Source organism: Chelon labrosus, assembly GCF_963514085.1.
Source record: "Chelon labrosus genome assembly, chromosome: 3".
Lineage (NCBI taxonomy): Eukaryota > Metazoa > Chordata > Actinopteri > Mugiliformes > Mugilidae > Chelon > Chelon labrosus.
The window spans coordinates 5,691,408-5,713,984 of NC_140339.1; the positions used below are offsets into that span (position 1 = coordinate 5,691,408).

General features: G+C 44.5%; 1 protein-coding gene across 2 annotated transcripts in view; it reads left to right on the plus strand.

Moving 5' to 3' along the window:
• Positions 1–5,993: 5,993 nt before the first annotated feature.
• Positions 5,994–22,577, plus strand: part of rasa3 (RAS p21 protein activator 3) — a 40,473-nt gene continuing 23,889 nt past the window's right edge. For both annotated transcript variants that reach the window (XM_084540974.1, XM_084540975.1), the window contains exons 1-3: positions 5,994–6,398; positions 19,364–19,481; positions 21,855–21,958. In XM_084540974.1, coding sequence (XP_084397100.1) covers positions 6,344–6,398; positions 19,364–19,481; positions 21,855–21,958 — 277 coding nt within the window. In that variant the 5' untranslated portion in view covers positions 5,994–6,343. The remainder of the gene's footprint in view (positions 6,399–19,363; positions 19,482–21,854; positions 21,959–22,577) is intronic.

Here is a 22,577-nt window from a genome sequence, read left to right on the forward strand (position 1 = left end):
GCGTGCGTGCAGCAATAATGCACACAGAGACCCAAAGAAGGCCAAAGTTTGACAGACAGACTGCAGGTACAGCAAGTGTGCACAGACGGCAATTTCACTGCATTTGGTCAGCACAAAATTAAAATGCACAGCTGTACACTGGCTAGGAATACAGGATTACATTAGTGCAAAGTGCAACTGTCAAAAGAACCTGTGGATTTGACAGGAGTGCAAAAAATTTTCATACACCGATCAGGCATAACATTAAAACCACTGACAGGAGAAGTAAATAACATTGAGCATCTTGTGATAATTCAGTGTTCTGCTGGGAAACGTTTGGACCTGTTACTTAGACATGTAGCACCCAGCTAGATCAGACCAGACACCCCCCACCCCATGACCCCAAGCAATGACACTCCTTGATGGCAGCAGCCATCCCCAGCAGGATGCAGCCTGACCCAGGCACACACACACACACAACAGAACAACTAAAACAAAACAAAACCCTGGCCTCCAAATTCACTAGATCCCAAACTGATCAAGTATCTGTGAGATGATCCCTCCTCTCAAAGGCCCCCCACTAACAATATTCTGTTACCAGACACCACAGGACACCCTCAGAAGGCCCATGTCCATTCTCTGATGAGTCACAACAGTTCTGGAGGCACAAGGGAGACCTACACAATATTAGGTCATAGTGTTATGCCTGATCGGTGTATATTATCCAGCAAGTGAACATTTTGTCCTCGGGGCTGATGTGTTCGAAGACAGGGTAAAAGGGGCAAGAGGAAGGATTTGAGTGACTTTGACAAGGGCCAAATTGTGATAACAAGGGTCAGAGCATCTAAAAAATGAAGCTTTTGTGAGGTTTACTGTTGACATTACCAATCAAATGCGATCCAAAGAGGGAAAAGCGGTGAACCGGCGACAGGGTAATGGGCAGGAAAGGCTCAAAGGTGCAACAACAGTCGAGCTGCTGCAGCTAAAATCTTACGGGAGAAGGCGTGTACCTACAAAAATATCAGGCAGCCGGTCATGATGTAAGGACGGATGCGAGTATGTGTGCAGTGTGCAGCACTGACTGGTGTACATCTGTTAAAGCACACTGGGTGGTGCTATAATACCATTATGGGGTTGTGCAGCAGTTACTCGTGCTTTTTCACACCAAGCTGACGCTGTTGAGGCTGAAGTTTGGCACTTCTGCAGCTGCAATTCATAATAAATGAGCATGCAACACATTCAGGGACGAGTTAAGCAAAGCAATTTACATGTTAACATTATTATAATGATTCCACCAAGCTCCGTGAAAGGAGACTTATGAAACCAAGTAAATAATCTTGATACTTAATGCATTTGTTGGTTTGGGTCTTAGCCCTGCGGTCATGTGCAGTTGCACAGCTGTCACAGGTGGTTATTACACATACTTATCCTTATATATATTTATATTTTTCTGTCTTTCCTTATTTACTTCCTTCTTTCTTTTATCATTAAATTAGAAATGTCCTCTGAGTCCCTGAATCTTACACAAAATAATCTTTTTTATCCTTATTTATAGTCTGAGACTGAATAAAAGTCTTTAGCTATTTAGATCATTGTTGTAAGTGAAAGGATCTAGAAAGCGGTATCAGCATTTCTATATATATCATATTTTGTTTTTGTTTTTTGTTTTTTTGACCACACTACTATTAGCCTACCGCATGATTTCTGTTTTCTGCTCTTTGTATTTCCTACAGACGCAATGCTGAGAACGTAGAAGGTGGGAAGCGATCAAACCAGACATATCAGATCTGCTCAATACGTTGGATATATTAAAGATGAAGCTTCACTGGTCACATGCCAAGTTACATACATGTGGATTTGATCCTTGCTGTATTTGTAAAGCTTTTATTTGTCTTCTCCATAATACCAGGATTAACTTTGCACATGTCAATCGCCATCTGTTCGACTCAATAGTCCGTGTCTCTCTCACATTTATCAAATCCTTGCACATTGAATGCTACGTTGTTTGCTTGTATGGCAAAAAAAAAAAAAAAAGCACAAGCCAGTGTTTGTTGTTTAGTGTGCCAACGCCCTGAGACCTTGTTCTGACGCTTGGCTTGTGCGCAATAAACCAACAGTGAGCATCCTTTCACTAATCTGCTTATAATCAGCATCTGCCTCTTCCTCTTTCAGTCGGTGGCTTTGCATTGTTGCACATGCATGTGTATGCTGCGCCCCTCCTGCGCGTTCATTGTTTGATGTCACAGTTAATAGGACGCACATTTTTAATACCTTTTGTTAATTTCTTTTTATAAAAGACGAGGGGCTGGTCTGTTTCTCTGTTTTCACACCATTAACAGACACGCATCCAGTCACAGTTACACACACACACACACGCACACATGCGCTCTTGTGGTTCACCACAGGGCGTAGTCTCGCTTTTGCTGAACTGAAATAATGCATGTCATAAACATCTTTAAAGCTTTATTTCCCTGTGTGATGCCATGCATGAAATACAGCTACAAAAAAAAAAAAAGAAAAAAAAAGAAGACTTTATTGTCCGGCTCTCAGCTTTGCTCACAGATATGTTAGCACTTTGCTTGGTTTATCCTGATAGTGGCAACCTTTGAGTCTTGCATTGGAGTTTTATATGATGGTGATTTGACTGGGCTTACATGTATGCATGGGAATATAATAGTTATCAATTCACCTGCTGTGCTAAATCAACTTTCAATGAAGTCAGAGCCAAGTTGCTCAGCCTTATAGCCGCTAGATGCACAAACATGCAGCTGACAGGATGTGGCCGACATGAAGGGCTTATTTCTCTTGAATATAATCTCATCTTGAGAGAATACTTAAACAGCACGGGCAATACCATGGTTATTATCTATGAAAATAAGCACAGAGTTATAGGGGAGATAGTCAAACGCTTGCAAACTGTGTTGCCAATTGCGTCACTGATACGCACCCATGGACACAATATGCACATTCAAGCCGCAGTGGAAAAAGTTGAGCAAGGGACTATTTGTGACCACTTTACACTCTACTTTGTAGTTTTCTGTATATTTTCCTCTGTACTTTAATCACAACACATTTGTTAATTATGTTTTGTAATATTTATTTGGAGTTGTGTAAGAAATATTCTATTCTCTTTCTTAAATTAACAAAGTAAAGAGTTTCTGGTAAAAGTCTTCTGTTAAAATTCCCACAGAGGTATTAGGAAAATGTACTTCAAGTATCAAAAGTAAAAGTCCTGCCCTGCGATAGACTGGTGACCTGTCCAGGGTGCACCCCGCCTCTCGCCCAGTGACAGCTGGGATGAAAATGAATGAATGCTTAAGTCCTTTGAATGCACTGTTAGTTATTTTTAGTTGTGTTTCATTGTGTAAAAAGCATTTCACTTTTACAGAGGTAAAAAATAAAAGTTAAGTTTTGTTTATGGCCTTTTATACTTTTATTTGACGGCCCGCATCAAACAGACGGAATCAAACCTGCTCCGCTGCAGTGAGGGTTAAGGATAGCCCCAGTTTGTGGGGTCGTCTGCTCACCAGGTGAGATATAGTAGTGGTTCCCCAGACGGGAGTCATTTTATATACACTTTTAGTCCAGATGTTCCCACACAAGGGGAACAAAGCTCCTCAGAGGAGTCATTAGATAAATCTAAGGGGTCGTGACATGATCATGTGAAACATGACAAGAGGCCTCATCTGGCGTCTCAAGTGGTTACTAGTAAAAACTGGATTCAGCTACAGAATAAGTACCACAAACTTGTGTTAAAATAGAATATGGTTCCACCACGGATGATACAATATGAAGCTGTCAGAGTCTAACAAACTAAAGAGTACAATTTTGACCTTTCAGATGTATTGAATAAAGTGGCATAAAATGAAAATATCCTCATTGTCTTATTTAGGTTTGTTCATTTCTACAAGTGTGTTCAGTTACAGCAGCGTATACATGAGCGTCACTGATGTGTGTGTATTTGCTCTTCTTCTTGACGAGGGTCTAACGCACCAGCAGGGGCAATGAGACACATTGCCTCATAATTAGATTTAGAGCTGTTCTAAAGGAGTCACCGCTAATCCCAGCGCATTCAACAGAAGCGGCAACAGAGAGGTTGTCCGACTGTTCTTTAGCCCCACATCTCTGCCGGCGGGCTGGGCTGCTGGGCTGCTTGGCTTGCAGAGCGTTCGAGGCCAGAGTCGGGCTATTTTGAGGAATGTGGTCAGTGATCTCAGAGGCGTGGCCCAGTAGGCTTGAGTGTGGCCTGATGATGATGATGCACCATTCACCTGAATAGATCTTAAATCCTGTCAAGACATTTCTCCCGCTGTGTAGGCCAGCCACCTTGTTCGTTCTTCCATCTGTTAAATTTGGCCCAAGATCAGCGTCAACAGGAAAACAGGGACCACTTGCTCTTTCCAGGCCACTGCAGTCCCGTTGTGGCCGCCTGCAGACACATTTCTAATGTAGCTCGATAATTACCTTGGCAATAGAGGTTAAGTTCCCATTAGCTTTGTTTGCCTCCAGGACTGGCATTTGGAGTTGATTCAAATAAATTATGAGCAGTTTAACTCATATCTGTGGGATTCAGAAATGGATCAGATAAAATTAACTCTGTGTCCAAGGATGTTTCCTCTCTTTGAGGTTCATCAGCTGGTGATCTTCAGGTCTTGAGGGATGTTTTTAATTTCATTTTAATTCACACTATACCCCGAGCTTGGTGGTGTCCACACATTACAGTTGTAGTGAGAGTAAATCTAAACCCTTGTCCCCCAGAGTCTTACCAACCTTATGATGCTGTTATAAATGTATGAGGGGCGATTAATACCACACAAGACCTAAAAGATTAGGAGTCACTATTTCTGGCGCTGGATGATACTTGATACAAGGTTTTTTTTTTGATGGGCTAGAAGCTGCCACCAGAATTACAAAATATGAAGTTGCTTCAAGACAAAATTAAATTAAAAGACTTAGATTAGAAGTACTTTTAAAAAAAAGAAGCCTTTATGAAACTCAAGGGGAGGAATTTTTGTTTATTTAAAGAGGAATTGTCGTTTCTTACAACCTGGACCTTATTTCTGGCATAAAATATGATCATTTACTCACCCATATAACTTTGGTGTCATTTTGTTTGGAAGATATTTAGATCCAGCGGAGCGCTGCGTATGTCCATATAGTGGGAGTGACTGGGGCACCGAAACGCAGCCTCTAAATAACGAATTATCTGCCGTGAAACTCGTTCAGTTCACCAATATTTTGTTATGATACTAGTGCTAGTGCTATTCCCCGTTAAGTCCAGAGTCACCTGTTGTCTATTCGCGGACGTGCAGCGGTTTGTTGTTCTTTGGCCAATGTTCCTCTCTCTGCCTCCGCATCCTCCTTTCAACGAGCTCCTCATCCATATACTCTGGCTCAAAATGGTAAGGATAAACAAGTCATTGTCCACAACTTCAGAATCGGAAAAATATTCAGCCATGTTGCACAAAACTAGCAGTAGCAAATTACAGCTAGGTCAATCTACAGACCCCGGATGATGATAACAGCTAACTCCAGACTCAACGGGGAATAGCACTAGCGTATCATAACAAAATATTGGTGAAATGAACGAGTTTCGCGGCAGATGATGCGTTATTTAGAGGCTGCGTTTCGGTGCCCCAGTCACTCCCACTATATGGATATACGCGGCGCTCCACTGGAGCTAAATATCTTCCGAACGACTTCAAATGACACCAAAGTTATATGGGTGAGTAAACAATAATATTTTATGCCAGAAATAAGGTCCAGGTTGTAAAAAACAGTAGTTCCCCTTTAAGATCGGATCGGGATTCGGATCAGTCAATACTGAATATGAAAAGATTGGCACCAGATCGGGTGAACAAAATAACTTTCATCTCATTGACTGTATATATAAGGGATTTCCCTAGTTGCTTCCTGCATGCCAGGGCATATGGATGATGTGCCACAGGGATCTCTATGCCCCAACACAACATCAGAAAAGTTGCTTATCAAATGCATATTCTGGTGATGTGCTAAACCATGCGATAAACCACTTGGTCTACAGTGCAATTTCCACTGTGGTGGCACTTCCTCTGCGCTGCCACTACTCGGCACGGTTCACCCTCCATACCATGTGTGGGCAGTGTCTTACTGGAGCCACACCTCCGCTGGCGCTGCTGCTGCTGCTGCTGCGGGACTGAAGCTGAATCCGCTCGCTTGATCTCAACCAGCCAGCAGCAGTAGTTGTCGGGCCGGAGTATGATCGCTGTCCGGAGAGCATAGATGTGCAAAACCTCTGGAATATCCGCGCGCTGGAGAGGCCAGAACAGACCGGAGGACTGGAGGACTGTCTTCGTTTAGTCGTCAAAAAGGGAAAGGTGAAAGCATGGCGGTGGAAGAGGAAGGTCTGCGGGTTTTCCAGAGCGTTAAAATAAAAATAGGTAAGAGGAAAAAACAAACAAAAAAAAAAAAAAAAAAAGAAAGAAAGAAAAATCCCTACCCCCAGTCTGAGCGCCTCAATGGATGGCTCCATATTAAACGGGGAAAGCAGTCGGTGATGGCAGGGGACCGGAGGGACCCAGATCTGTGTCTGTTATTGTAATTCAAATCACACGCTTTCCTCTCAGCGCTCAGATTGAGACCGCAAATTGTAAAACCGAAAATGTACAAGAAAAGAAAAGAAAAGAAAAAAACAGAATAGGCTTGTGGGAGACTGTGGGAATCTGGCAGCTGGTATTTGGATCCAGATCATGTGAACCGATCAGAGCAGGCTGTGTGGCAGCATAAAGGCTCCACAGCTGCAAATACTGTACATCCAGATGCCTTTTTTAAAAAAATGTTCTTTACATTTGAGATTTTATAATGAACCATTATTACACCTTAAACCGCAGCCAGCCATTCATGCTGTCGCTCTGTGCGCACTACCCCCTCCTGAAAGCTTTGTGCATGACTGTGTAGCTATTGATTGTTAGCCCAGATTTCTATATTTAGATATCTAGCTGCTCTCCAGTGGGTACCCCTGGTTTGTAGGAGGCATGTGGTGCATGCATATCTTATGAATGGAGCCATGAGTACAGTTTGCAGCTGAGGCTCAGAAAGGGTTATAGCTGAATTAATAATGTAAAACTATATTAATAAGCCTGTAACTAACTCTACATCACAACAGATAACAATAAATGATAACAGTAGGGAAGTCTGACATTTTTGTGTTACATAGACACTCTTGACACGCACTCTGAATCATCATTCATTTATCTTTTCTTGATTAATAATTAATTTGTTGCACAAAATGTCAGAGAAGATGAACAGTAGTGATCTAAAACCGACAAAAGCTACTAATAAATGATCAAAATAGTTGAATTTGACTTGTTGTGTCAGTTGTAGTTGGAGTAAAACACCATATGTTTGTTTTTTAAATGCGTTTTTTTTTATTATCAAACCCTTCAGAGCACATTAACACTTCCTGTGTGGCTCTAACTGTTATCTCGGGTCAGTATGGGACATTTGGAACTGTCTCCTTTCCTTTTCACTGACATCTGCCACCCACTTCGTCCCGGCTATGCTGTTCCGGTTTTGTTTTGACTCCAAACATGCGACTGAAGGGATGGGCAGCGGGGGAAAAAAATGACAACAAACACGCACAGGGCTGCGTGGCGATGCCAGCCGGCGCTGGACAGCAGCTCAGAGTTAGGCTGTGTGTGTTTTTAAGTCCCTTACCTGCCCGTCAAAATTGGCCCTGGAAAAACAGCTGTAGGAAGAGCCCTGAGCAGAGTTTATCAAATAGTCCAACCTCCAGCGCGATAATGTGCTCGGGCCCCGGGGAGAGTTGTAATATTTAAATCACAAAGGCCTCATTAGATTGCTGCACTTTCTGAATGAACGTTCAGTCATCCGGCGGCTTTGAGTTCCTGTGAATGAAAGCTGAATGACTCGAGGACCTTTTCCCATCACAGATTCCTTTCCTAGATACAGTCCTGCTTTTAGGAGTCAGGCCAGAAAATAAAAGTAAGGTTATCACGACCAAGTTAAAGCATCAAAAGACAACAGAGAAAAATGACCTCTGTGAGCGTTGTTTACTGTTATGTTATAGTCTAGTAGTTAATTATTTCTAATGCAGACGTGTGCATGCAGAATTGTATTTTTATTTTACCTGATAAAGGTAGCTTGTTTGGGTATAAACACTTATTGTGCATTGTAACAAAGTGCAGTGTTTAGTTAGAGGACATGAACATTTTGCAACTATTAAGTAGTTTTTCAAGCAGAAAATACTAAAAACTGCTGCTTTTGTGCTGTCAAGTACAAAGATATTCGACATTCGTAGTTTGGTTGCAAGATAAATTGAATACCTTTGGGTTTTAGGAGTTTCTGGTCACGGCGTAATGGACATTTCTCACTATATTCATCCGTTATGCACTTCTCTTTCTGCGTTTTTCATTTACCGCACCTGTTTTATAGATACACCTTGAAGACTAAAGTCCAACTGAGAAAATAATTAACAATCAATTTGTTGGTAATGCCGCTAGCTATCGCACACTAAAACGTGTGCAGCAGAAGAGTACTCCCTGACATGGAAAATCCCCTCGTGTTACCTAAAAAAAAATAAGCATTGTGGATATGTTGTGACCGGTGGCATGTTGACTCAGTTTTCTCATTCCTTCTTCCCGTGTACCGTCGTACAGTGTCAACAGTAGAGTTTACGCTGGGTTGTTACCTAGCAGCAGTCATACTCCCTGTCAGTCTGATCCCGAGGCGCTCTCTCTCCCACTAATGTGTACGTAACGCTTGCATCACATTGTTTTCATCAAAGTCTTGTCATTTGGCAAGAGACCCAGGCCCCCCCGGCTGATGACTCAGAGCCGAAGGTCTGCCACATATTCGAAGACGAGAGAGAGAAAAGGAGAGGCAGATATGACTTATTATTGTTGCGCTCCGCCAGGTGATGACTATTCTCGGTTTCCTGGAGGAACACACGAATGTCGGAAACTGAACCGGGCTACTGGGCCTGAGTCCGCGTTGTCTGGGGGAACACAGGAAACAGGAAACTACCCCCAGTTCGCTCCCTGATTGGCTGGAATAAGCTACAAAAGAATTGTTTTTTCCTGCATGGCAACAAGCTAATACAAAGCAGATGTAGTGAGACGCAGACGGAGGGACAGAGGTGGTGTCTCCTCGCACAGGAGCAGACTGTGCTTCGTCTGTCAGCGCTCAGAGAGACAGGAATTCTCAGCGGCACAGCTGGAGACGGGACTTTGCACACTAATTAACTACAACATATGGGCATTTGACTTCCCTGTCCCTGATAGAAACATCGTTCCACCAATGCAGGAAAGCGCGTGAAGCAGCAGTGTCTTGGTGCTAATGACTGCGGACCTCTTTAAAGAAATATATGCAAATTAATATACGCTTTAAACACCAGTGTGGTGGTTTAAACTTAACTTAAAGGCATCCTGTGGTGGCTTTGACCACTGGTGACGCTATGGAACGAAATTTTTGTGTTTATTTCTTACACTATCCTGCAATATGTGAATAATTAGTGGTATTAAAGCCTCAGCTAACACAAGGATACACAAACGAAATAGGAAATGTGGCAATAAACCACAAATCGCTTACATGAGACACGCAACAAGCTTTGTGTAGAACGTATGTCGCATGATGTTAGAAAATACGGGATTGCAACACTTAAACCCGCAATAACAGATTTTTCTGGCTGTGAATTCAGATTAATGAGATAATTATCAGCCTTTAAGTTGACATTTGGAACGCGTTAGCGAGCCGTTTCCTATTTACACATCCTGTAACCTCGTCAACGTTTATTTGCAGGATAAATACGTGCCTCTTCAGCTGCTAAATCTTCCTCTTTGCTTAGACTGAACCAAAACAGAAAAGCTGGGGGCTGTGAAACCAAAACAGTAGTCAATGAAAAAGACACTAAAAAGCGACGAAGAGACGAGACGAAGGGAAACTGCAGAGAACTCTGCGCGTTGGTCGCTATGAGTGGCCGCTTTCACGCATAGTCATTTTGGCCCAATATCTGTACAACGATATCGACTGCGGCGGCTTTAAAGCTTCATATGGGAAAAATAAAAGGGGAACCAGCGTGTTCATGAGCTGAAGGAAGTTTATTTGGTGTTTTCGATCCACCTGTGGTACGAGGACGTGAACAAATTAGTTGTTGTCGTATTTGCATGCATTTACATTTTGCTGCAGCAGTTACACTCCTCTGTACGTTCAGTTTCCTGTTTGCTCTGAAGTGAAAGTTTTACATCAGGGGCGTTAAACTCATTCTAGTTCGGGGGTCACACACACACAGCCCGATTTGGTCTTAAACGGGCCGGAGCCATAAGATAACAGCGTAATAACCTATAAGTGACCACAACAACTCTAGATTTTTTCCATTTGTTTTAGTGCAAAGAAGAAGAACAAGTAAATTAGGAGGCGTGGTCCACTTCTCGTACTAAAACAGTGGACTTATTAGATATTGCATTTATTTCCATTAATTAATCTAATTTACTTTGCAAATTCATGCTGTGGCCCAGATTAGACCCTACGGTGGGCCGCTTTTGGCTCGCGGCCCGTATGTTTGACACCTGTGGTGTAGATCCTCCCAACCAGAGCCCGAGTCACTGGGCGGTGTGGCCAAAGGATAAGTCATCGGGGTTGGCACCGAGCTCCCAAGCTGCTCGACCTGAACTGCTTTTATGGGCTTTATAGGTGTTGGCTCGGCGGCCCGTTGTTACTATTTAATGCTGCTGTAACAATACGAGTGTAATTGTAGATGCAGTGAAAATAGACGCAGAGTGGAAAATAAAAAAATAAATAGATTACATATCGTGTCAAGGTGCTGAAATGTTGGAGGTCGGGGCGGCTGAGTTCAAGCAGCTCAGGCTGGAAGACTCGGGCCAGGGAGGGAAACTTTGGTTTGAAGTGACAGACCCTCCACCCCCCCACCTCTTCCCTTGACAGCTGGCCAATAGAGGTTCCCAAACTGCCTCCGGTCCAGACTGAATAGGAGAGTGACGGGGTGAGGGTGAGGGAGGGGTTAGAAATGCTTTATCTATGCAGAGGTCTCCCACTCTCACTTGTGGCTTTTATCACATTTTGTTCATTCAAGCCAAGTTTTCTGTTTTGTCCTCGAAGGCCATATCTCTCTGGGAAGTCGTTTTCTGTAAACATGTGTGTTGACTGTGTGTTGACGCAGGCCGTGTTTCGGTCCAGGCACCGTTAGGCTGGTTGAATAATCCGGGCTGGGTACAGCGGCTCTTCCTGCACTCAGTAATGTTTCCTCCGCGAGAACACAGTACCAGGAATAGTGTGGAAGTGTTGCCACAGGGCCAGCATGCAGGGTCAGCGGGGGTAAATAAAGGGCCGGAGAGCTCTCCCAGCGCGCCGCTCCTTCGGCACGTCCTTCACATGCCCCGTGGGGGAAGTCGACTGCGACGACCTCTACCTGACAATGACATAAGCGTGAAAACACCCTGGGGCCGAGCCGTGCGGTGGAGAGAGGAGCTCGAGGAGAGTTGGGGGTTGTTGTGTAAAAGCTGAGCGACTTCAGTTAGAGCCATTCGCCCGCTGATTAAATCAGGTTTTGCAATAATGTTTCCCTCCTCTGGCGACACCAGCAATGTGAACTTGCCACATGCAGGGACTCACTCACCCTTTCCTGTGCTTGCAAAAGATATCATATCTTCTCTCCACTGCACGCCATGCCCTGTTTGCTCAACTTATTTTAGCATGCTCGATGTTTTTTCTCTTATTCTGAGAATGATGTAAATGGTTAAAAAGCCTGGAGGTGAGTGTTGAGGTTAAACTTCATCAGGACGTCCAGGGCGTATGAAGCTGTGAAAGCCCCCTCTCTCTATCTCTATCTCTCCGCTCAGCCTCCTCTTCGAAAGGTTGCAGTCACATCCTGAGCTCTGATGGGAGTTTATTTTAAATCTGACTTTCCCAACACGGCGTAACTTCGCCACACATGACCGTGAGTGTGTCAGCCCGTGTTTATAGTTTCTACTTTTTACTTGAGTTTTCCATTGAGACTAACGGATCTGTGTGAACATTAGCTCCAGGCGGCACCAGACAGAGAGAGAGCTTGATCAGTAACTGAACGCTGGTTTATCAGAGACGCTTGTGTGCGGCACAGCAAGTCTTTAACCACTTTTTTTTTTTTTTTTTTTTCCACGCCGTCTCCCCCGCCCCACTTGATCGGCCAACAACTGTTGTGGTTGTGTGGAAACTTCTGGATAGATGCTACTCAGCTGGTTTCGCTGTGAGTTTTCTTGTCGTGGTGAACAGTTAGTGACAAGCAGCATTGCGTTTGAAAGTGTGAGTCTGGTACAGTCAGCAGGAGATGCTGCTGCTGCTGCTGCTGCAACCAGCTAATAAACTGAACCAGCTGTTTAATCATACGAATTAGTCTTGACACTGACATGCTGCCTTGCTTCATTTGAGTTTTGTGTTCGATTTATTTTCCAGTGTCTCTAAAGACATCTTTAAAACCGAATGGCAGCACGTTTACGCAAACCCACTTTCTGTTACCGAAATTACGTTGGAAAAAGTCTACTCAGTTTCTGAAATCTGTTGCGCTTTACAGCCAGTGATTACGGTAATTTTCACTCATGCCGCTCTCAGAAGATTATTACACTCTTATAACTGTTGTGTATGATATGGAAAGTACTAAGTATTCTGGAAAGTTAGACAAAAGTGCTTACTCAGTCGACATTTTTCTGACCTTTTTTATAGTCAAAATAAGCAGAAAACCCCAAGTGGGTATTTTTAAGCTTAGGTGTCAAAGGGTTAAATACACCGATCAGCCACAACATTAAAACCACTGACAGGAGAAGTGAATAACATTGAGCATTTTGACAATTTTGCTGGGAAACCTTTGGACCTGGCATTCATTTATGTGGATGTTACTTAGACATGTAGCACCCACCTAGAGCAGACCAGGCACCCCCACCCCATAGCAATGACACTCCTTGATGGCAGCAGCCATCCCCAGCAGGATGCAGCCTGACACAGGCACACACACAAAAACACTTTAGGAACAGCACAAGGTGTTGACCTGGCCTCCAAATTCACTAGATCCCAAACTGATATCTCAAGTATCTGTGAGATGATCCACAGAGGCCCCTCCCCTCAACCCATAGGACCCAAAGGCCCCCCACTAACAACATTCTGTTGCCAGACACCACAGGACACCCTCAGAAGGCCCATGTCCATTCTCTGATGAGTCACAGCTGTTTTGGAGGCACAACGGAGACCTACACAATATTAGGAAGGTGGTCGTAATGTTATGCCTGATCGGTGTGTGTCAGCCTAAATGTAGGCGAAGTTTGCCTCTTAGAGAGTCACACATAATGAGTAAGTGTGACTATTGCAGATTCAGAGAGACGTTGATGGTGAAACATCCAGGTTTAAAATGTGCCTCTTTTCTTCAACCGCTTCAGTCTCGTCCTCCTCACAGCTCTGAAGCGTGCGTCCCGAGCCGCTTCTGGCAAAACCGCGAACGCTAGGACTACGCTTGGCTCGTGGAGAAGGAAGCATTATAACAGCTCCGTTCTTGGGAGGTGAAGCATGAAATCTGTTGTTTTAGACGTGTCAGTGTGGCAGAGTCGTGTTTATTCTCTTTTTTAATCGATGTGAATGATGCTCAGATAAAAACATGTGCTTCCTGCCTCACCTGCTGTAAGCTGCTTTTAAGAGGCACTTCAACAAAAACGCATAAAGATCAGCTTACTCATAAGTGCGGTTGTGCAACTTTCAGGAAGTTTTTGAGACTTTTTTTTATGTGTATTTCTTGTGCGTGTTTCTTTTTGGACGGAATGGAAATCACATGACCTGTGATTCTGACTGGAGCCTGACGTGCCAACATTTCCTCACAGCCCGAGCACTGATTTGGAGTTTTAAGTTTGAAAGACGTGGGTGTCCGCAGACGGGCCCGGTCGAACAATAGGCGCTATCGAGTTGCATTATGGGGAAGGGTTGGTTGTAGGGTTTTGTGAGTTTGGCCCGTAGCGCGGACTAAAACCAGCATATCTCACCGTCTGCTGCACAGATCTTATCCTTTGTTGCTTGCATCCGTCTCTCACAAGCGCCTCAGATTTGTTGTTTTGATGTTTTCGCGTTTTGCAGGGCGCATTAGCCCGAGTAGAAAATCAGATCATAGGAAACCTGATTGAGAAATTAACCGATAATGAGAATGAATGCGGGTCGCGGCCCTATTTTTGATGATAGAGGAGGATTTTATTGCAGGATCAAAGCTGTGAGGATCCACGGAGAAGGCCTTCCTGCGTGTGTGTGTGTATGTGTGTGTGTGTGTGTGGGCGTAATGTTTTTATGTCTAGTCATTTTCAGAAAGACAGTAATGCCTTGTTTCGGTTCTGGTTTTGCCTCTCTATCTGTAAAACATCAAAGGAGCCGAGCGTTTCCAGTGGGTTAATATAAACGAGGCTCACTCCTCCTCTCCATTCTCACGGTGTCCCTCTTCCCGTCCTCCTCGCTCACACACTCTCTCTCAGGGGTAACTGGGTTGTTCGCTGCTTTTAAACTCCGTCTTGGATCCAGTTGAAAATTCCTTTCTCCTCATCTCATTTCCTGTTGTAGCTTTCTCCAAAGCTAGCTGCTCTCCAGTTTTCTATCTGGCTGACTTCTCTCTCTCTCTCTCTCTCTCTCTCTCTCTCTCTCTCCCTCTCTCTCTCTGCAGCCTCCCTCCTCTCTCACCCTTGATTGAGTACACTGCTTGTATTTTTCTCGCTAACAACCTCCCACCTCCCCTTCCTCCTCTCAAAGCCTGTGCTTCCCAGGGCCTCCCGGGTTTGAGTGAGCGCGCAGCCGCCCACCAAAAGCTACTCTCTCACATGTGTAACCCCCACAACGTGTTCACGTCAGACGGGATGAGGCCAGCGAGTCGAGCGGCGAGCCTGTAACTGTACGCACGAGCGTGGCCGACCCAAACCGGTCAACGGCGGGGGAAGAGGAACAAAGCTACACATTCACTCGCCCATTAAGCTGCTTCAAGTCACTCGCGTTTCCACATTTCCTCCGTTCTTAACCTTCCTTTCTTCACTATCTTCTGAGTTATTTATTTTCTTCTCCTTCTTCTTCTTCTTCTTACTTCTAACTCGTCGACCTGCTCCCTTTCACTTTCTTGCCTTCTTCGGGGGTGCTCTTTCATCATTAGCCCGCCGCAGTTCTGCTCAACGCCCCCGTGCTTTTGTCTGCGCTTGCACAAGGACGCACACGTGCCCTTGCGTTTAGTGTTTTTAGCTCAGATACTGGGGCAAGATATTCTCGGGAGGGGGGCAGCTGCGAAGAGAAAAAAGCTGCCGTTTTTGCCCGTTTTGAGTCTCTCACACACACACAACCCCAGATAAAGGTGAAAGAAGGAGAAACGAAAAAGGGGAAGCGTTGAGAAAATTACAGGAAAAGGGAAATCGGGTTAAAGTTTATTTTGAAAACAGAGAATGGAAGAAGAACACGATTACATGCTCCGTCAGACATCAAACCCACAAATTGGTAAAACACCCCGCCCTCTTAAGTCTCCGGCGGCTGCTGCTTATCCACTCATCCAGAAATGTAAAAGTCTTCATCACTTCCTTCGACCCTAAACAGGAAGTGGCAAGATGGCTTTGCTGTGACCGTCATCTGTAACTGTGGTAATGAGTGGGTTTTTTACATCCATTTTTACCTTGCTGGTGATGATTTTCTAATCGTGTCAGGCTGAGGGATGAGTGACCCAGTATCGGTTAAGAAAAGTATAAAAACACGGCGAACATTTGCCTTTATGGTGGTTTGGTTTGCATGCTAAAGCAGCTGGAGGCATGTGGCTGTTCTTGCTGAGTGTTTTTTCCAGGCGATGCGTTCAGGTGCTCAAACCAGGCCAGTTATGCAAAACTACAGTTATTAATCTTCTCCTCATTGACAATTTTTTCAGCTCATACAACGTGTGGTTTCTTTCAGCATGCCTGGCTGGTTTGGGACGTGCCGACTTGCCACCGGAAGGCTTGGGCGGGTCGGTGGTTGGGTGGGGGCAAACGAAAAGAAACTCTCGGGTCATTTCAGACTCGTCTCACATGTTGTGCGTTTGCCGGCCTGCTAACGTTAGCCACGGGTGCGCTCAGGTGTCGGCTTACACAGTCGTAGGGCGTGTGAACCACGCAGCTGTGTGCCCTCGCCCACGTTATGGTAGTCCACCCCCCCCACACACACACACACACACACATACACACACATACACCACCACCACCTAGATTTGTTGAACCACAGTGTTGTGCTTTACTATTTCTATGTCTTTGATGCCTTTGCTTTGCCACAAAAGTAATATAACAACAGATTTGTCTTTCGATTGCTAGAAAACAAACGCATTTCGCTTCTTAAAATGCACAAAGCTGCATAACTTAGTTTCTTGCATCCACAAAGTTGCGATTTCAAAGCATGATTTCAATCCAAGTTTATAGTTTTGTCTTCAGGTAACATTTAAAACCTAAAAGTCGAACATCTACTGGTGAAAAACCTGCGCAATGTGACTGTTTGTGGATGACTTTCAATGCATACTTGATCGGTCAGTATTTCTCAGTTGTTGACGCTGCAAATATTTGCACACCAGTCGCAAAAAGAGTAGTTGAAAATGACTAGACGTTGACTGTGTCTGCAGCAAGTTGCGTTTCATGCTGTACTGGCGGGAGAAAAATGCTCTCAAGGTTTGTAGAAGTCTTAAAGCGTACACTATTTGGAGTGAAACGCGCACTAAACCTCTTGAACCGTGTTAGGTACGAGGCGTACATAACAGGATGAACGTCACATGAACCGTGTCCTGTTTTAGTCGACGCGTTCTGCTATCCAGTAGCTTTTTGTTTTCGTTGTTTTGACGTTGTAAGTCATTTAAAAACACACACACAGAGCCCGGGGAAAGCCGCGCTAATCCCTGTGGTGTTTTGGTTACTCGGATGACCTGGACGGCTCAATCCAATCAAGGGACAATCGCAGGCCCGCGGATGAATGAACGAGAGCGGGCGAACGAGAAGCAGAGATTGGAGGGGAATTCAGGAGCGAGGGAGGATTACAGCTCGGAGATGATAAATAAAAAAAATAAAAAAAACGAATGTGGGAGAGCAAATGAGAGAGCAGAGTATGAGACAGGAGGGAGGTCTAATAACAGCGGGGAAGCGAAAGGGATAAAGACGGAGATAAGAGAGAGTTGCGTCACCTCGTACGTAAGCGCAGACGGAGCCGCTGTCTGCAACAACAAGTAGAAGTGGTGTGGCACATCTCAGGTGTCATCTTGATTTGTGAATGAATGGTATTGTTGTGTAATGATTCAGGCAGGGCGAGAGAGCCTCCAGACGAGCAGTCAAAACACAGAGTTGTATTACAAACCCCACACAGAAGAGGACTTATCTCCTCTTGTTTGTCTTAGCGGAAACAAAGCGAGTGATATTTAAAGGCCCAGATCTGCTCAAGAGTTTGAATGGTGATATTTCACTCACACCTGCAGTGAACAAGCCTTCAAGTGTGTAAACACATCACGGCTTGTGTCCGAGACGTTTAACTGCATGTTGTTCTCTGTGACTAATATGATTACTCACCTCTTGCCGCATGATACATTCTTATTGTTGCCACACCAGAACTTCCTTCTAGACTGGTTCCAGATAAGACACGGTTCTTGGGAAATGTTCATTTGTCAGAGCTCGGTGGATGAACGGTGGCATATTCATTGGAGAAACATAGCAGTTTCTGTAATTGCAAAAGTTTTCTGTTATAGTGTGCCCGATCTGACAAAACATTAGGTGCACAAGTCAAGACAAATTGCATTCTAATATCTGACAGTCCTGCAGTAAATCTGCCTTCATGACTGTTTTAATGTTGAGTTTATGTTTAAAATGGCATAAAAGAGGTGGTAATTCTGGACTTAGATGAGACTTCAGAACTAGTAAAGTACTTAGATGAGACTTCATAGTACTTAGATGAGACTTCAGAACTAGTAAAATATTTAGATGAGACTACATAGTACTTAGATGAGACTTCAGAACTAGTAAAGTACTTAGATGAGACTTCAGAACTAGTGAAATTTTTAGATGAGCCTTCATAGTACTTACATGAAACTTCAGAACTAGTAAAGTATTTAGATGAGACTACAGACCTAGTAAAGTGCTTAGATGAGACTTCAAAACTAGTAAAATATTTAGATGAGCCTTCATAGTACTTAGATGAAACTTCAGAACTAGTAAAGTGCTTAGATGAGACTTTAAAACTAATAAAGTATTTAGAGGAGACTTCAGAACTATCATTAGAGGACATAGTTTGCGGCGCTGTTGAACTGGACTTCTGGCCCACAGACTAAAATGTGAAAATAATAGAAACAACTCAACACTATTCAATTAAGCTACAAACAAACAACTTCCGAGATGAAAAGACAGTTAATCTAACATGAAGATGAGCATTTAATGCATTCGTTTTCACTAGTGTGCCTAATGAACTGGCAAGGGAGCTAGCACAGAAACCTCTTCCTTTTTTAGGCGATAATTTTTCAGGTTTACGTTCTGATTCTTGGCCTCTTCAAATCTTCATAATTACCAACTATTGGTCGAGTTTATTTGACGGGGTATAAAGGAAAGAAACACGTCTGCGTCAGAAGAGAAAGCGTCACTTTCTTCAAAACAGCAGCACTGGCTCGTCATCTCGTGCTTTCACTGTGAAGAAGTTACTCATTAAAGCCAGAAATAACAGCGCGAGACACGCTAGCAGTGTCGCTTTTACCCGTCTCAGATAATGGAGTGTTATTGGAGCAAACGCCGACAATGTCGTTTAACATGTGTGTAACTAGAGACTACGGAGAAACAGAGGCCTGACTAACGTGGACACACAGCTTCATTACAGAGGATATATTGGCCCCGCGGGACTGGAGCAACACCTTTTGTGGTTTGCGTGCGTTTGTGTGTGTGTGTGCATGCGCTAGTCTTTGTGGGTGGTTGGACCGCATTCTTTCAAAAAGGGAGTGTTATCTTTAACACATTTGATGAACAGATTTGAGAGTTCAGGAAATGTCCCACGCACATTTTTTTTTTCTCCTCTTCATTCACATATCCGTCAACACAGACACAACACGCAGAAACTGTTTTTCACGTGTGTTTTGCTTGTGCGCGTCTGAAAACCACAGACTAAATGTTTAGAGTGTAAAAGCGTAGAAGTCGTCACCCCGGCAGAGTTAAGCTCGTTGTGCAGGATGACGTAACGACGTTTACACGCTGCCCGCACTCAAAGCTGAAACAGGTGTGAACTTACTCACATAATGTGTGGGTTCATGCAGTGTTCTTAATAAAGTAATTGCTTATAGTCTGAATAAGCACATTGTTGTTGTTGTTTTTTTTGCTACAGCAGCGTTCACCGTCTCCTTTTCTTTTTATTTGTGCAGGAGAAGCAAAAAACATCCCTCCGTACCCGGGGCCGAACAGGATGAGGGACTGTTACTGCACCGTCAACCTGGACCAAGAAGAGGTCTTCAGAACCAAGATTGTGGAGAAGTCACTTTGGTACGTTGTCAGCTGTACTGGCCATGCACACATACACCGATTAGGCATAACATTAAAACCACTGACAGGAGACAATTGTGACATCTTGTGACAGTTCAGTGTTCTGCTGGGAAACTTTTGGACCTGGCATTCATTCATGTGGCTGTTACTTAGACATGTAGCACCCACCTAGACCAGACCAGGCACCCCCATCCCATAGCAATGACTCTCCTTGATGGCAGCAGCCATCCCCAGCAGGATGCAGCCTGACACAGACACACACACAAAAACGCTTTAGGAACAGCACAAGGTGTTGACCTGGCCTCCAAATTCACTAGATCCCAAACTGATCAAGTATCTGTGGGATAGGGATACAGAGGCCCCTCCCTTCAACCCATAGGACCCAAACAGAATAACATTTGGCTGCCAGACGCCACCATGTCCATTCTCTGATGAGTCACAACTGTTTTGGAGGCTCAAGGTGGTGATAATGTTTTGCCGGATCGGTGTATGTTTACACACGAGGAGTTGGTTCACAGTTGTTCCACAGGCGTTACACGATACAATGCCGCATAACGTGTTGCGTCAACAATGTTGTCCTGACTTCAGTCCAATTTTCAGTTTTCTCTTTGGGTGTCATTTTAAATGCAACAGTTAAACATCCAACTGGTGAACACGTTATGCAGCGTGGCCGTACTTTAAATGCGTATTTGATTGGCCGGTGGTTCTCGGTTGTTGACTCTGCAAATATTTGCACATCCGTGGGAAAGAGAAAAAACGAAAACAGGTGTGAACCTTGTAGTTAACACATCCGTCCGCACACACAGGGAGAGAAGTGAGCACGCTCAGAGAGGTAATGCAAGGCGACCGGGTGTTTTCAATTTTGTTTAGGTTATTTGAGCCACGGTCATAGGAGGATGCCAAAGCTGCTTCTCCAGCCACCACCATTAGTCCGAAGCTCCCCTAGTAAAAGTCAAATCCTAACCACGATTCATAGGTTGAAACTCAAAGCAGACATGGAGTAAGAACACAATTTATGAAGATTTATAATCGAGGTTAGAGTTGTGATCTTGAACTGTTCTAAAGAGGCCAAGGCTGCCTGACAGGAGCACCAGGAAATAACTACTCGATGGGTAAATCAAAGACAAGGAAATGCAGGACAGCTACAGTTGCTCTGCTTTTAACTGCATTCATGTTCACACGTGGAGCTTAAAAACGACAGAGCAGGATAAAAGAACGGGTATGCGCTGCAGGAATGTAGCACGGTGCAGAAATCAGTATTAAAAGCCTTAAAAAGACAGCGGATCTGGTATATTTGATCCGATTAAGGGCAAAGCTGAAGTACATTCATTTAAGGTCCTGGCATTAGTGTGATAAATGCAGTCATGCCTCTTCCTGTCCATCCATCCGCCCCTCTGCCCGTCTCTGTGTCTGCTGAGTGACAGAAGAAGTCGGTAATTATTAGCAGCCGCCCCGAGGGCTCCGCTCACGAGATTCTCATTCCTGTGATTTGCGAGGTCGTCATTTAGGTGAGGAGGAACCGATGTACCTTCCAGCCAGCAGGCCCCAAACGGGCCTTTTGTTATGAGGCGAACGCGATGCACGTGACTCGTGGAGTTGAAGATGTAAATCCCCCCCTTAGGCTTTATTCTTCTATATCTGAAGCGATAAATTAACAGAAATCAGTCATTTCTGAACGGGTAAGAGTAAAGTGTCTGTTTACGCTCGCAGCCCGGCGGTTAGTTTTAGCAACCATGACATTGAAGGATATCACGGAGGCAGGAAAAGTTTACAGATTAGCCAATCAATCAATGAATCAGTCAGTCAGTCAGTTAACTGATTCACGTGTGGTTATCCCACAGGTAGACAGCGGCGATGCAGGGATCTGCTTTGAATCCGTGTGTGAATCATTAACTCACCGGAACAGAATGAGCTTCTTTCAGTGGCGTGGGGGTTAGCGCTGACGCCTCACAGCAAGAAGAAAGTTCTGGGTTCTTCCTCCCACCGTCCAAAGACATGCTCGTTAGGTTCATTGGTGATTCTAAATTGGCCGTAGGTCTGAGTGTGAATGGTTGTCTGTCTCTCTGTGTTAGCCCTGTGATAGACTGGAGACCTGTCCAGGGTGGACCCCAACCTCTCGCCCCATGACAGCTGGGATAGGCTCCAGCTCCGACCCTCCAGAGGACAAGCAGCTACAGAAAACGAATGAATGATTGTTATTAATCATTTACTGTCAGCCTGTATTTCCTGTTCCCGAACAATCAAATTTAAACAAATGCTGACACAAATATGACCTTTTTGTTTGCTGTTGTCGCTCTCTGCTTTTAATACCAGTGCTTACTACGCATTGCCGGGTGTCTAATCACAGTTTCATATGTGTGTCTCCTCCTCCAGCCCGTTCTACGGGGAGGACTTCTACTGCGAGATCCCGCGAAGCTTCAGGCACCTCTCCTTCTACATCTTCGACAGGGACGTCTTCAGGAGGGACTCCAGCATCGGTGGGTAGACAACAGCTCCAACACCTCTTATGCGGCTTGGAAAGTTGAAACCCTCGCTCAAAACACAGTTAACAACATGTGCTATGTAGAAAACCACTTCAATTTACAAATAATCTCGTATTTAAAAGTTGACTATAACTCTTAGTGGCAGCTCTAAAGCCGTCCTGCGTAATATAACTAAACATTCGTTGCATTTTTTAACCCGTTTTAAATATTTTACGTGATCCTTAATTATTGAACAGGTGAATATTTCTGTGAGCCGAGGCCACAGGTGCGCGTTTCTCCGGGGCCAATCAAACCCGATCACCAGAACGCAGTCGTGCTTCGCCTCCCGCTGCGCCCTCATTGGCCGATATGCCGGCCACTGAGGGCGCTAGGAGCTAGGCGTTCACGTTCAGACGAGCTCCCGATTGGCCGCCGGGTCCTCGGTCTCCACGGCAACATGCAGAGTCAGCTGTGCTTTTGTTGTAGGATGCGACTAAAAATAAAAAAGCTGCAGCCGCTCTGCATTTAGTCAGAACATTTTACTCAGAGGTGAGGATGTGGATCCGGACTCAGGATCTGGACCGACTCCTCAAACTACTATCCTTATAAAAATACAATACTTTCAGTCTTTTCT